The 16,838-nt window shown below is 45.1% G+C and overlaps 1 protein-coding gene across 1 annotated transcript in view; it reads left to right on the forward strand.

Moving 5' to 3' along the window:
• The first annotated feature begins 7,694 nt into the window (after window positions 1–7,694).
• LOC118664400 (tripartite motif-containing protein 5-like) overlaps window positions 7,695–16,838 on the forward strand; it is a 19,285-nt gene continuing 10,141 nt past the window's right edge. Inside the window, 3 exon segments of the mRNA XM_036324460.1 lie at window positions 7,695–8,417; window positions 9,985–10,073; window positions 16,372–16,836. Of these exon segments, the coding sequence (XP_036180353.1) occupies window positions 16,435–16,836 (402 nt within the window). The 5' untranslated portion in view covers window positions 7,695–8,417; window positions 9,985–10,073; window positions 16,372–16,434.

Here is a 16,838-nt window from a genome sequence, read left to right on the forward strand (position 1 = left end):
AGGCTGGCAAAGGAGGGAAGTTAGGGGTGACCACGCCGGCAGGGGAAAGCATTGGGGGGCAACCAAGCTATCAGGGGAGGGCAGTTGGGGACAATCAGGCCAGCAGGGGAGAAGTTAGGCGTTGATCAGGCTGGCAGGGGAGTGGTTAGGGGCAATAATGCAGGCAGACCAAGGAGCAGTTGGGACCCAGCAGTCCTGGATTGTGAGAGGGATGTCCCAGATTAGAGAGGGTGCAGGCTGGGCTGAGGGACACACACACACACGCACACACAAACACACACACGTGCACGAATTTTATGCACCTGGCCACTAGTATGTTAATAATGCAGGAGACTAGCTGAATTTCATTATGTGACACAGTAATAATGTTTGCAGTAAGAATGGTATAATAGAAGCATAATTTATCATACAAAGCTCAATTCAGTTAAAATTATATATATATATATAGAGGCCCAGTGCACAAAAATTTGTGCACTCTGGGGGGGGGGGGGGCCCTCAGCCCGGCCTGTGCCCTCTCGCAGTCTGGGACTCCTTGGGAGATAATGACCTGCTGGCTTAGGCCTACTCCCGGGTGGCAGAGGGCAGGCCCAATCCCTAGGTGCAGCCCCTGGTCGGGCTCCGAGCAGGGCCGATTGGGGAGTTGGGGCGCCGCCACCTGTCATGCACAGAGCAGGGCAAATTGGGAGGTTGCAATGCCACCCTCAGTCACGCTCAGGGTAGGGCCAATTGGGGGGTTGGGGCACCACCCCCTGTCACACTCAAGGCAGGGTTGATGGGGAGGTTGCGGCGCCACCCCCTGTCACGCACAGAGCAGGGCCAATCAGGGGGTTGGGGCACTGCCCCCTGTCATGCACAGAGCAGGGCCAATCAGGGGGTTGGGGTGCTGCCCCCTGTCACGCAAAGAGCAGGGCTCATCAGGGGGTTGGGGAGCTCCCCCCTGTCACTCACAGAGTAGGGCCGATAGGGGAGTTGGGGCACCGCCCCCTGTCACACACAGAGCAGGGTGGATCAGGGGGTTGGGGCGCCGCCACTCTCACACTCAGGGCAGGGCCGATGGGGAGGTTATGGCTCTACCCCGTCACACACAGAGCAGGGCCGATCAGGGGGTTGGGGAGCTCCCCTCATATCAGGCACAGAGCAGGGCTGATCAGGGGGTTGGGGCGCCTTCCCCTGTCACGAACAGAGCAGGGCAGATAGGGAGGTTGTGGCCTCTCCCCCTGTCACACACAGAGCCGCAGGGTGATCAGGGGGTATGGGCACTGCCCCCTGTCACACTGATCCTGGTGCCGGGAGGCCTTGCGGCTCCGCTGATCCCGGTGTTAGGAGGCATATTACCGTTTTACTATATAGGATAGAGGCTTGGTACACGTGTGGGTGCCGGCTGGTTTGCCCTGAAGGGTGTCCTGGATCAGGGTGGGGGTCCCCACTGGGGTGCCTGGCCAGCCTGGGTGATGGGATGATGGCTGTTTGCAGCTGGTCACACACCCTTCAGGGTGGGGGTTTCCACTGGGGTGCCTGGCCAGTCTGGGTGAGGGGCTGAGGGCTGTTTTCAGGCTGGCGGGTGACTGACACTCCCAACTGCTCCTTTTTTTCTTTTTTCTTTTTTTTATTCTGGGCCAGCTTTAGCTTTAAGGCTTGGCTCCAGCTCTTAGGCCTCCGCTGCTGAAAGCAGGTTTCTGGCCTTTGTTTACCTTCTGTATTTGAAACAATGTTGCGATCCTGCTGGCTGAAGCCCAGCGGACTAAAGCAGGTTTCTGGGGTTTTGTTTAGCTTCTATATTTGTAACATAGTTGCTTAGAGTTGCAGCTCAGAGGCCTGCAGCGGCAGGCGGGGAACGTTGGAGTCCTCCATCACTGAAGCAAGCAAGCCTCATGTTAGTTTCAAGCTGCCTAGCTGCCGGCCGCCATCTTGGCTGGCAGTTACTGTGCATATTGCTCTGATTAGCCAATGGGAAGGGTAGCAGTCATATGCTAATTACCATGTTTCTCTTTTATTAGATAGGATATATATATATATATATATATATATATATATATATATCCTTCTTCATATGCAATACCTTCTAATAGATCTGAGGAAATAAATAACAAAATAGAAAAAGTACCTACCTGATTTCATGAAACTCACAGTGGTGGATGCAAGCTGGGGTGTGCATAAGAGTACTAATGAAAGTATAACTCTAGGCTACCACTGCAGTGTCCCTATTGCCTTGCACTTATGCATTTTCATTTTCTAATCAGGATATACTAAATGAGTTCTGACCTTTAGGCACAATCCTTGTTCCAGAAATGACTTCCTGAAAAATCCTAGCAAAGAAAGCACTAGAGAAGGAGCCTATGGAGTGTCCATGGACCACAAGCCCAGGCTTTTAGACCAGTTTGCAGAGACCCGTAGAGAAAAGAGCTAAGCCCAGCACTGCTCAGAGAAGAGAGAGATACTTTGGGAAAGAAAACAGGAAGTCACAGAGTTCTTTGAAGCTTCATTGTCTAACTCCTGTAAGTGTAATGATGTAGTATTTCGGCAGTCTATTCACATAAATCCTAGCACGCTGCCCTGCTCTGTAGCTTCTGTTATATTCACTAGTCCCACAAGATTTCCAAGTTTACACTCACAGCTCTATCATAATTCCTGAAAAATCACTAACCTTACTCATCTTATTCTTGGGCCATCTCTGTCACCCAGAAACAAAGCTGAGAGATCAGGAGCAGGAGGAGCACATGGGAAGTATTTCCATAAGGGACATGTTTACAACATTTCATACAGCATAATGAGAGGCTTGATTGGTGTTAATAATCTGAAAAAATACCAGCAGTGTCATGACAACAACATCTTAAGACCAATGAAAAAGTGAGTTAAAGTAAGGGAGTCTCTTCATTCATTTATTTAACTATTTCTCCTGTTAAAGACAGCTGCGCCCAGACTGACTCACTCAGTCAAATCTCTCTCTGTCTCTTCTCTGGCTTCTCCTTTTCTTACTTGCTTGTACTTAATTGAGGATGACTTTGGGCATTTTTACCTCTACAACATTCTTCTTGAACCCTTAAATGCCCTAAGCTATATTTAGGCATACATGTTTTGAAATTGCACTTTCACAAGAGATATTACGATTACCATGATCACATTTCACCTGTGCCATTTACATGTTTTAGAATTGTTTCATACTCTATTAGTCAGGGTTCTACTGAGAAACTGAACCAATATTATAGATATATCCCTCATATATGTGAAAGTGACTGATTACCAGTAATTAGCTCACGTGATTATAGCGTTTGACTAGTTCATGCCCTGTGTTTTATAAACTGGAGACACAGGAAAGCTGGTTGTGTAGTTTAGTCCCAGTTCTACAGCTTGAGAACCAGGGTAATCAATGGTGTAAGTCCTACTGGTCTAAGGGCAGGAGAAAACCTATACCCTACACAAGCAGGTAGGCAGGAAGCAAAAGGAACACCTTCTCTCTTTCTTCCTCTGCCTCTTTGTTCTGCTTAGACCTTTATTTTAATTTATTGTGACCAAAGATCCAAATACTAATCTCATCTAGAAACAACACCCTCACAGACACACTCAGAAATAATGTTTAATCTGGGCAACAAGTGGACAGTCACACTGACTCATAAAATTATTCATCACAATTACTTCCTTGTTTCATGTTTATTATGTCAAGACTATAAAGATTATATGTTAAATGGTATTAGAAAACTTTGCCTATCAGATGATTCATCACATAGTTTGATCTGTGCAGTCCTTTTAGAAAACGTGACATCTTGCCCTTATTGAATCCAGGTTCTGAAAGCCAGCATCAGAGTGCTACCACTCTGTGATAGCCCCCTGGCTGACCACCTGAGGTAACTTCAGATTTGGGCAGCTGTTCCCTCTCACAGGACGGCCAGGACACAAGTTGGCCAGGGTCACTTACCTTAGCTGGTAGGGACAGGACAGGGGAGAGCTGCCAGGATCACTGCCTCAGGTGGGCCTTCAGGGAGGGTCCTCCCTGTGGTGAAGGAAGTATTTCATTCCCTCCTCATGACACCTCATCCCTAAGGGAACAAGATGAGGTTGATGTGTGTGACAGTCACAGCTCAGGTCAGCCTAGTTCTCCAGAGGATGAATTACTGTGAGAGCCATGAGAACAGCTTCAGGAAGCAGAACTGAGATAGGATTAAGAATGTAGTCACTGGCCTCTCTGATCTAAGGGACAAGGTTGCTATTTATCTGAGGTCCTTATGAAGGCCTTCCATTGGTCTACAGATTATCTCCTTTCTTGCTCCTCCCCTAAGATTTAACTTTCATTTTCACTCTGTGCCTTTAAATCCCCTTTGTGGACATCAGGTCTCTGGTTTGGAGAGTGAATCCTGATCCTCACATAGCTGAAACTCCAGAACAAGTGAATAGGCCTTTCTTCCCTGGAAGAATTGGGGTGAGTTTCATTCTGCTCTCTGAGCTGTGCCTGGGGGGTGCTAGTCTACCCAACACTGTTTTAGACCTTGGGGCAGGGAAATGCAGCCCCTCCCACCTCTGCCACTAGATCCTTGGGCTCAAGGAGCTCCCCTGTGAGGGCTGCCCTGGCCCAATGGCTGGGCCAGAGCTGTGGTGGCTGGCAGAGGCCACTCCAGTAGAATCACAAAGGTGAGGCAGGGATGATAACCCTGGGAGAGGATGGGGGCCTGGAACTCCCCAGTCAGCTTTGGCCATTGGGGCTGCAGCATGGGGATAGGGCTGATGCACCCAGGAGCTTTGACCAGTGCAGTGGTTCTCAAGGTTCTGGCCCTTTAAATACAGTTCCTCATGTTGTGACTCCCAACCATAAAATTATTTTCGTTGCTACTTCATAATTGTAATGTTGCTACTGTTATGAATTGTAATGTAAATATCTGATATGCAGGATGGTCTTAGGCAACCCCTGTAAAAGGGTCGTTCGACCCCCAAAGGGCTCGCGACCCACATGTTGAGAACCACTGGGTTAGAGGGAGTTGCAGCCCTGCTCTCATAAGGTAGGGGGTGGAGCATCAGTGTTGCCCCAGCCCCTGAGTCTCTGACTCAGGTGAGTCCAATAGGCTTCCACTCCTTCTCAGGAGAGGGATCTCCTTCACACATGGTCTAGGCACTTCTCAAACCTCTGCTTTTGCATGGGTCCTGGGAAAGTCCCATAAGACCATTAGGTCCTCTGCAGGAGCCCTTTAAGAGAAGAATCTCCTGTGCCCTACACCACCAAAGTGCTCCTGGGAATAATAAAAACTTGGTTGGTTTTTGAAGGCAGGACTCTGGTGCAGGTCTGTGGGGAGCCTGATGTGGGTTACAAACCCCTAAGTCCTCAAGGTTGGGCTGCACATTTGTGATATCCTTCCAGTGCACACATCATTCACGTTCCCATATTTATCTCCCTGCATGCTGTGGAGCCCTGATCACTGCTTAGGTAGTAGTGGGGTCAAACTCCATGTGTGAGGACTCAAGCTCCTCTGCACTTCCTCTTCTGTGTCCTGTGACAGCAGCTGCTTTGACCTTAGCTCCTTGTAGCCTCACCATAAAAATAAATTCTGCAGCCTCAAGGCAGAATGCATGCTTTTCCTCTCTCCTCTACAGGCTCCTGGTGGGTCTCAGGATGGGTTGGATCTTGGAGGAGATGCAAAATAATTGGAGGTTCCTACCCCAGGTTTGGATCATGCTGGAGACATAAAACAGTGGTAGATATTAAATGAGATCTACGCTGATACAATATCTTTATCTGATCTTGCTGTTCATCGGAGCCTGATCTGGACCACAGTCTCTGCAGCCAGTGCTAATTGCATGTGACCTCTGGGCTGTTATCAGTATCTGGACCACTAGCTGGAATACACTTGTGTTCTCCTTCAGTCTTATTCCTTATCAGGTTTCTTTCATGTATGATGAACATGACACTAATAGACAGTGTTAGTGGGTCTAAATTCATCTCCATGCAAACTTTATATTTTATTATTGCTGTATTTTACTAGTTGTGCTGTGGCTTAAGTCTTTGTTATTACTTTGATATTTCTTACAGATTATTGAGGACATGTCCATAATTTTCAAATTGGATAATTTCTATTAATCTACTTTTAATTTTAGTTAGTCTTTATGTTGTGATTCCAAATATTTTATAAGTCAAAACTGGATTTGTTTTCTGACTGATTGTAGTTTTAGTATTTGAATTAAAAACAAAAACTACTTCTGACAATTTGGTGATGATTATAAGTATATTTTCTTCTACATCTTTCACCCCAGAAATAATAGCTGCTATGAGGTCCTTGTTTACTAAATACAACATCTGGCTTATTTCAGAGTTGCTCTCCATTGATTGCCTTTTCTATTGAATACTAGAGGCCCGTTGCAGGAAGATTCCTGCAAGAATTGGGCTTCTTTGTGCCTATTCCTGCAAGAATAGGGCTTTCTGAGGGCAGAGTGAAGCAGAGAAGGGAGAGAAGCCCGCTGAGGCTTCGCTCCCTTCTCTGCTGCCTCACTCCCTCCCATCTCCACCACTTCACTCCCTCCCGTCTCCGCTGCCTCGCGCCCTCCTTTCTCCGCTGCCTCGGCTCCCTCTCTTGTCTGCCGCTTCACTCTCTCCCATCTCCGCTGCTTTGCTCCCTCCCATCTCTGCTGTCTCACTCGCTCCCGTCTCTGCTGCCTCGGCTCCGTTCCCTTCTCCACCGCTTCGCTCCCTTCTGCAACTCTTGACTTCCTTCTATGCTGTCTTCAGTCTTCGCTCTGCACCTGTGTATGCAAATTAACCACCATCTTTGTTGGGTTAATTTGCATATTACTCTGATTGGCTGGTGGGCATAGCGGAGGGACTGTCAATTTGCATGTTTCTCTATTATTAGTGTAGATGGGTCATGTCCTCTACTTTTTTGTATGTTGAATACGTTTAGATTGCATCTAAAACTCCCTCAGGGAAATTGTGAAAGAGGTGTAGAGACTCAGGATTCTGTTTCATTTTCTGAAGAATATTATTCTTTGTTTATTTGTTTTCAGTATGTTAACTTGATTGAACTCAGATTCTAAAATCTCCCCTGCATTTTTGCAGGAGCTAAAATGAGTGATCAGTCCCATTAACCCTAATTGGGCTGCTTGTCATCTATCTCCAACATGTGTAGTTCAGAGATTTGATCAGAGTTCTTATGTACAACTTGGGATTTCTCCTTCTGGATCTCTCTTTTGAAGATGTTCTTCTGACACTTTCTAGCTGCTGCAAAAACCTCAAATTGTTCTTGGTCTTACAGCCACAAGCCTGTATGTTGCTGTAGATTGAGGTTTAGCTTCAAAAAAGGATAATAAAAATAGGAAAAACCTTCAATACAGTTCCCTTCTTCCAAGTAAACTATAGATTGTGACTGCTTTTCTCACTCTCTGTGCTTTCATGTTATGTTCTCTCTCTGTCTCTCTCTCTCTCATAAAAAATAGATGTTAAAAGTTGTCAAAGGAGAATCATAATTATGTTAATAATGCCAGGAGAATAGCTGAATTTCATTATGTGGCACAGTAAGCATGTTTGCAGTAAGAACAGTATAATTGAAGCATAATTTATCATATAAAGTTCAATTCAGTTAAAATTACTCTTCAAAATCACTCTTCATATTCAACACCTTCTAATTGATCTGAGGCAATAAGCAACAAAATAGAAAAAGTACCTACCTGATTTCATGAAACTTACAGTTGTGGATGCAAGCTGGGGTGTGCGTAAGAGTACTAATGAAAGTATAACTCTAGGCTCCCACTGCAGTCTCCGTATTGTCTTGCACTTATGCATTTTCATTTCTAATCTGGATATACAAAATGAGTTCTGACTTTTAGGTGGAATCCTTGTTCCAGAGATAACTTCCTGAAAAATCTTAGCAAAGAAAGCCCTAGAGAAGGAGCCTATGGAGTGTCCATGGGCCACAAGCCCAGGCTTTCAGACCAGTTTTCAGAGATGTGTAGAGAAAAGAGTTAAGCCCAGCACTGCTCAGGGATGAGAGACATACTTTGGGGAAGTAAATAAAAAGTCACATTGTCTTTGAAGCTTCATCTTCTAAGTCCTGTAAGTGTGATGATGTAAGATGTCGGCAGCTGTTTACATAAATCCTAGCACACTGTCCTCTCAGGGTCTGTAAGCCTTAATGATGAGACAGCTGCCCTGCTCTGTAGCTTCTTTTGTATTCACTAGTCCCACAAGATTTCCAAGTTTACACTCACAGCTCTACCATAATTCCTGAAAAATCACTAACCTTACTCATCTTATTCTTGGGCCATCTCTGTCACCCAGAAACAAAGCTGAGATATCAGGAGCAGGAGGAGCATATGAGAAGAATTTCCATAAGGGACATGTTTACAACATTTCATACAGCATAATGAGAGGCTTGATTGGTGTTAATAATCTGAAAAAATACCAGAAGTGTCATGACAACAAGATCTTAAGACCAATGAAAAAAGTGAGTTAAACTATGGGCGTCTCTTCATTCATTTATTTAACTATCTCTCCTGTTAAAGACAGCTGCACCCAGCCTGATTCAGTCAAATCTCTCTCTCTCTCTCTCTCTCTCTCTCTCTCTCTTTCTCTCTCTCTCTCTCTCTCTCTCTCTCTCTCTCTCTCTCTCTCTCTCTCTCTCTTTCTCTCTCTCCTTCTCTTTTTCTCCCCCCTCCCCACCCTCTCCTTATCTGACTTGCTCGTACTGAATTAAGGATGACTTTGTGCCTTTTCACCTCTAAAACATTCGCCTTGTACTCTTAACTACCCTCAGCCATTTTTAGGCACACATGTTTTGAAACTGCACTATCCATCAGAGTCATCACCATTATCATGATCACATTTCACCTGTGCCACTTAACACATGATTTTAGAATTGTTTCATACTCTATTAGTCAGGGTTCTCCTGAGAAACAGAACCAATATTAAAGATATATCCTTCATATATGTGAAAGTGACTGATTACTAATAATTGGCTCATGTGATTATAGTTTGACTAGTTCACTGTTCTGCCTTTTACAAACTGGAGACCCAGGAAAGCTGGTGGTGCAGTTTAGTCCAAGTTCAACAACTTGAGAACCAGGGTAGTCAATGGAATAAGTCCTAGTCCAAGGGCAGGAGAAAACCTATACCCCACACAAGCAGGTAGGCAGGAAGCAAAAGGAACACCTTCTCTCTTTCTTCCTCTGCCTCTTTGTTTTGCTTAGACCTTTAATCTAATTTATTGTGACCAAAGATCCAAAGGCTAATCTCATCTAGGAACAACAACCTCACAGACACACCCAGAAACAAAGTTTAATCTGGGCAACTAGTGGACAGTAACACTGACTCATAAAATTATTCCTCACAATTACTTTCCTGTTTCATTTCTATTACGTTAAGACTATAAAGATTATATGCTAAATGATATTAGAAAACATTGCCCAAAAATGACACTTCATGTAGTTTGATCTGAGTAGTTCATTTAGGAAAAGTGTCTTCTTGTCCTTATTGAATCAAGGTTCTGAAAGCCAGCATCACGGTGCTACCACTCTGTGATAGCCCCCTGGCTGACCACCTGAGGTAACTTCAGATTTGGGCAGCTGTTCCCTCTCACAGGACGGCCAGGACACAAGTTGGCCAGGGTCACTTAGCTTAGCTGGTAGCGACAGGACAGGGGAGAGCTGCCAGGATCACTGACTCAGGTGGGCCTTTAGGGAGGGTCCTCCCTGTGTTGAAGGAGGTATTTCATTCCCTCCTCATGACACCTCATTCCTAAGGGAACAAGATGAGGGTGATGTGTGTGACAGTCACAGCTCATGTCAGCCTAGTTCTCCAGAGGATGAATTACTTTGAGAGCCATGAGAATAGCTTCAGGGAGCAGAACTGAGATAGGATTAAGAATGTAGTCATTGGCCCCTCTGAGCTAAGGCACAAAGTGTTACTATTTCCCTGAGGTCTTTGTGAAGGCCTCTCATTGGTCCATAGATTTTCTTCTTTCATGCCCCTCCCCTAAGAATTTAACTTTAATTTTCACTCTGCTCCTCCTGCAGCTGGTTTGGAGAGTGAATTATCACCACTTCTGTCCTCAGGCTGAGACTCCAGAACAACTGAAAAGACCTTTTTCCCTGGGAGATTGGAGGTGAGTTTTGCTCTGCTCTCTGAGCCTTGCCTGGGGTGAGTAGGGGAGTGGGCCGGGGTGGGGTGGGGAATGGGAGATGGGGGGTGCTAGTCTGCCAACAACCTTGTCTTTCATTATTTCAGTCCTCTGGGCAGGAAAATGCAACCTCTCCCACACCCAGCCTGGGACTCAAGGGGCTCCTCTGTGAGGGCTGCTCTGGCCCAATAACTGGGGCAGGGGCCTTGGTAGCTGGCAGAGGCCAATCCAGTAGAGTCAGAGAGGTGGAGCAGGGGTGATGCCCCTGGTAGGGGGTTGACGCCTAGCACTCCACAGTCAGCTCTGTGGGTGGGCGGGGCTTCAGCAGAGGAATGGGGCGGGCCAGCACACCCAGGAGCACTGACTGTTTAGTAGAGAGAGATGCAGCCCTGCTGTCATGAGGTAGTGGGTGGAGCACCAAGGTAGCCTCCATTCCCCAGGTCTGAGCCTCAAGGGAGAGTCCAAAGTCTTCCACTCCTCCTGCAGGAGAAGGATTTCCTTTTCACATGGTCTGGGCACTTCTCAAACCTCTGCTTTTGCGCGGGTCATGGAGCAAGTCCTATAAAACCTTTAAGCCCTGTGCACCTGCCCTTCAAAGAGGAATCTCCTGTACCCTACACTGCTGGGGTACTCTGGGCACAAGCCTTATTCCTTTTGAAGGGAGACACTCTAGGTTCAGGTTTCTGGTGCAAGTCCACAGGAAGCCTGATGTGGGTCACAAACCCCTAAGTCCTCAAGGATGGCTTCACATGTGTGATATCCTTCCAGCGCAGACACCACTCATGTTCCCATATCTATCTGCCTGCCTGCTGGGGAGCCCTAGTCACTGCTTAGGTAGTGGCGGGGTCAAACTCCATGTGTGAGGACTCAAGCTCCTCTGCACTTTATTCTTCTGTGTCCTGTGACAGCAGCTGCTTTGACCTTAGCTCCTTGTAGCCCCACCATAAAAATAAATTCTGCAGCCCCAAGGCAGAATGCATGCTGTGCTCCTCCCTCCTCTCCAGGCTCCTGGTGGGTCTCAGGATGGGTTGGCTCATGGATGAGATGCAAAATAATTGGAGGTTCCTACCCCAAATTTGGATCATAAATGCTGGAGTCATAAACCAGGAATAGATATTAAATGATAGCTACCCTGAAACAATGTCTATCCCTGATCCTGCAGCCAGGGGCTAACTGCATGTAGCCTCTGGGCTGTTTTCAGTATCTGAACCACCAGCTGGAATACACGTCTGTTCTCCTTCAGCCTCATTCCTCTTCAGGTTCCCTTCATGTATGATGACCATGGCACCGGTAGTCAGTGTTCGTGGGTCTAAATTCCTCTCCATGCAGCCTTTATAATTTTCCCTTCGGAGAATAGAGCAAAGGGAAAATTTATTAACTGATACTTCAGATCTTTCTTTTACCATCCAACTTTGGCAACCATCAAGACATGAACACTTACTGAGATCTTCTCTTTCATTTTTGCTTCCTAGTCCCATTTACTTGAAGTTCCCGAAAGAGTTCCTGATCCTAGACCAGGGGTGGGCAACCATTTTGTGAGTGCGTGCCCAAACCAGAAAAATCTCTGACTCAAAATTCTTCTGCGTGCCAACCCTAATTTTTTGAGAACATGGTACGCCTACTTGATATCTCTTAAGGTGTATGTATATGAAGAACCTTGAAGAAATAATAAAATTCATTCGAGCGACAAAAACACAGTATATGATGATAAAAAACACATTTATTTTTTAATGTATACATGTACACTGATAGTCCAACAGAAAAATTTATGACTCCGTTTGATATTATCAGTGGGACTTTTGCTGCTGCATCACTGATGACAGAGATTTTACATCGGGTTTATATTTCGTGACCTTAAGAGGTATGCACGAGCTACTACTTTCATCCGTCAGGCTACTCCTATGACGAGACTTAACAAAATTCACCACTGAGAACAAAGGTTCACAATTTTAAATGGAAGATTATAAGAGAGGGTTTCGCATGCCAGCAAAACTTACTGGTGTGCCATGTTTGGCACGCGTGCCAGGGGTTGCCCACCCATGTCCTAGACTGTATCCACAGGGCCATACCAAATCCATGTGGGAGAATGAGCATCCATATGTTTCCACTCTGTGATACCCTCTGGTAACTTAAGAAACATTCAAACCTGTGAGGAAGTTTTATGTGTTTATTTAAGCCAAACTGTCTACAATGGCTGGAAGCAGATTCTCAATGGATTGACATAATGCTCCAGAGAATGGTAGTTTTGCACCTTGGATTATACCTTAGAATCAAAAGAGAAGCTATAAGTGTGTTACATGAAATCCATTGGTGATAGATTAGGGAGGCTGAGGCAGAAGAAAGCAAAGAGGGGAGGGTACGGAACCTCTGGGATTGGAAAAAAGTAAAATGATAGACAATCTTCTTTTACTTAGGTGGGTGTAGGATAGCTAATAGTCAACAATTATCTCAATAACAATGAGGGTATTTATGGTCTCCATACAGTGGTGCATGTGCTTTGAGGGGTCCAGGAAAAAGGAAAATTACCTTGACATTCCAATTATATGTTATGGTAGATGCAAAAGGACACTAGACAGGCTCAGTTAAAGTAAAGATTGACTTTGTCAGGCAAAAAGGCCAGCCTAGGATATGACTAGCCAACAAAACTGCTCTTTCAGTTTAAAAACTTTTAATTTCAGACCATCCTCTGTGGTTACTTTAGGTCTCTGAATTTGCAAAGCTACCCACAGGCCTTTCCTGAATTACATAGTTTAGCATGTGGTCCTTTTTGTCCACACCTCTTTGACTGACCACCAGCATCCTTTCCAATTTGGATGGTCATTACCATCTTGTGACCTGTGAGATACAAGCTGTCAGGGTCACTTAGCTGAGCTGGAGATAAAGGGCAGGAGGCAGGGCATGCTGACATTGGCTGCCTTAGGGAAGCTATTAGTGGTGGTCTTCACAGTGCTATGGAAGGTACTTTATTTCTGTTATCTCAGCCTTTTAAGAAACCAGACTTAGTAGATGTGTGTGAAACCACGAAAGTTTATGTAAGCCTAGAGCTACAGAGTGCAAATTACCTTGTGAAAGCCCATAGGCATAGCATCCATGGGCCATAAAGATACAAGGATGGTTATAAAAGTCACAATCCCCTTATGAAAAATGAAATTTAAGCATATTAACTGCCATTTGAAGTCTATATGAAATCCTCCTAAATCCAAATGCACTTTCTACACCAGGCTAATTTTGCTATCAACAATCTGGCCTTGTAAGGAAGCTGATCTTCCACTTTATTATAGCCTCATGAGTTTTCTAGACAAAAATAACAAAAGAACAAATTAGAAAACTTATCCAATATTACCATTCAAGGAAGAAAGAATCCAGGCCTGATGTTAACCTTTTGTTCTCCATAATCTAACATAATTTCCAATCCTTTCTTCTTACCACAGCCTATGTCTTACTCATCACCTGCTTTCCATGTCCTTCATCTTCTTGTCCTGAAAGCTATCATCATCTCTCCCCTGGGCAACTGTATGTGCATCCTACTAATCTTCCCAATTCCCCACTGGATCCATCGATTACTCCACAGCCCTACACTGGTGATTATTTTTTCTCTTGGCGAAGTGTTCCTAAATGTTCCATAATTCACTAAGTGCCATAGGTCACTGCAGGCTCATGTGATGCAAAAGGCCTAGCAGTTTTCTCACAAGAGCCACCCTGGCATTTTACATCTCAGACAATGTGGTGCATCTTCAATGAATGGGTCATTTCCTTTACCTAACAAATTTTTTTCTCTCTCCCATATGCCTTATTTCCTTCATTTTCCTCAGGTTTCAGTTCAACCCTTAGGTATTTAAGTTTGAATTGCTGGATAACCCTTTATATGTCCCAATAATTTGATTTCCCAACAACATGCTCATCTCACTAGTAGTGTTTTACACATCAGTATATATATATATATATATCCTATCTAATAAAAGAGAAACATGCAAATTGACCATAACCCCAACACCCTTCCCATTGGCTAATCAGCAGGATATATACAAATTAACTGCCAACCAAGATGGCGGCAAGCAGCCAGGCAGCTGAAGTGAATAGGAGGCTTGCTTGCTCCAGTGACGGAGGAAGCCAAGGTTCCCCACCTACCACTGCCAGCCTTTGAGCTGCAACTCTAAGAAATAATGCTGCAAATGTAGAAGGTAAACATTCACCAGAAACCTGCTTTCAGCCAGCCAGGCTTCAGCCAGCAGGATCGCAACAGTTTTTCAATTATAGAACCTAAACAAACCCAGATCCCTGCTTTCAGCACCTGAGGTCTCAGAGCTGGAGCCAAGCCTCGGAGCTAAATCCAGCTCTCAGCTCCAGTGACAGCCATAGAAGGTAAATAAATCCCAGAATTAAAAAAAAAGAAAAAAAGGAGGGCTTGGGAGCCTCAGTTGACTGCCAGCCTAAAAACAGCCATCATCCCCTCACCCAGACTGGCCAGGCACCCCAGTGGGGACCCCCACCCTGAAGCAACAAGATGGTGGATAATTTGCATACTGAAGGCAGGTAGCAGCGGGCAAGGCTTATTTAATTACTATTACTTTCCAGGTGGATGTCAGGGTCAGAGTGGTTTAAACTCTCTGTTTAGACTCATTTTTGTGTTTGTAGGTATTAGTTTAGTTGTTAGCATATAATTCATAGTGATGAAAAATTAGTTGAATGATCTTGCCTAATATTTTGAGATTTCTTTTGCAAGACTGATATTTACTTCATCTGTGTTTCTATTTTTTCAGATATGTGACTTGTGTGATCCTATGAACATCTTTATGCTATCTCCCTCCCCATCATCAATATACATACACACCATTAGGCTCCTGTCAATATCCTTGGCATATTTCCAGGCAAACATGAAATATTCCTATTTATCCAACAAGACTCCCCAGAACCTCCTAAGTTACCTATTTTGTCTTTAATTAACCCTGTAAGGTAGGAAGGGGGACTCTGAATATATTAGGATCATTGCAACTCTGTATTGAAAATAAATGGTCTCTGTAAGTCATTCACTAACTTTATGTGCACATCTGATAAAGGGTTTGCTCATGCCATTTACACAAACACATTGTCACATATTATCTATACTAATAAAAGGGTAATATGCTAATTAGAATGGATAGACCAGACATCTTCTGCACATCCTTCCAGATGTCCTTCCAGACACAGCCACGGTGCTGGAGGGCCAAGGCAGAGGTGGTTAGGGGCGATCAGGCTGCCAGGGGAGAGCTATTGTGGGCAATCAGGCCAGCAGGGGAGAGCACTTAAGGGTGATTAGGCTGGCGAGAGAGAGCAGTTAGGGGAGATCAGGCCAGCAGGGAAGAGCACTTAGAGGCAATTAGGCAGGTAGTGGAGCAGTTAGGGGCATCAGGCAGGCAGGCAGAGTGGTTAGGGGTGATCAGGCAGGCAGGCAGATGAGCGGATAGGAGCCAGCGGTCCTGGATTGCAAGAGGGATGTCTGACTGCCAGTTTAGGCATGATACCCAGAGCAGGTCTTTCTGATAAAGGAACATGGAAAGAGATTGTTAACGGAAGGATGAAAGTGAGTCCTACTGATACCAGGGTAGCAATGCCTGATGAAAGAACAGGTATAAAAGCCCAGACCCAAAAGTGGTTTAGAGATGAGTTTGTCATAGGAAAGATTAAGCTGGAGAGATACTGGGTCACACAAACATCTTTTCTTTGTAAAAAAGGCCTCAGGTCATCCTTCGGTTTAATAAAAGTAAATGACAATAACAACCATTGCACAGATGAAAATGTTAAATAAAAGTATTTAAAATTTTTATGTGCCTGGCTGGCATTTCTTCATAGTTAGAGTGTTGGCTTGTGCATGGAAGGGTCAAGGACACTTACCAGGGTTCAAGTTTAATCACCACCCAGATTTGTGTACCAGTGGCAGACAACCAATTTATCTGTCTATCTCACATTCAGGTCTCTCTCCTTCTCTCTCTCTCTCTCTCTCTCTCTCTCTCTCTCTCTCTCTCTCTCTGTATGTGTGTTTCTTTCTCTTCCCCTCCCTACCTTCCACTCTGTCTAAAAATCAATGGCAAAAAAAATCCTCAAGTGAGGATTAACAAAAAAATTAAAATAAATAATATTATTACAAATAGTATTTTTTTCTAGGTCACCATGCTCCTTGCCTTGTCTCTCTACCTTTTCTTTTCTGTCCTTTCACATCCATTCTTGCTCCATCCTTCATTTCTACACAATTAGCAACATTTATTCCTAACATTCTTACTCTGCCCCCTTTAATCTTTCCAATCAGGCAGAGATCAGTGAGCTGCAGAAACCTCAGATCAGGACACGTAGGAGCAGGGGAACAGCTTCGATGGCTTCAGGAATCCTGATGAACGTAAAGGAGGAGGTAACCTGCCCCATCTGCCTGGAGCTCCTCACAGAACCCATGAGCCTGGACTGTGGGCACACATTTTGCCAAGCCTGCATCACTGCACACAACAGAGGGTCCATGATCGGCCAAGAGAGCAGCTGCCCTGTGTGCAGGATCACTTACCAGCCTGAGAACCTGCGCCCCAATCGACATGTGGCCAACATTGTGGAGGCGCTTAGGGAGGTCAAGTTGAGTCCACAGGAGGAGCAAGAAAGAGATCTCTGTGTGGACCATGGGGAAAAACTCCTGCTCTTCTGCCAGGAAGATAAGAAGATCATTTGCTGGCTTTGCGAGAGGTCTTCAGAGCACCGTGGTCACCAAATATTCCTTGTGGAGGAAATTGC

The sequence above is a fragment of the Myotis myotis genome, unplaced genomic scaffold (assembly GCF_014108235.1).
Source record: "Myotis myotis isolate mMyoMyo1 unplaced genomic scaffold, mMyoMyo1.p scaffold_m19_p_10, whole genome shotgun sequence".
NCBI classification, from domain to species: Eukaryota; Metazoa; Chordata; class Mammalia; order Chiroptera; family Vespertilionidae; genus Myotis; species Myotis myotis.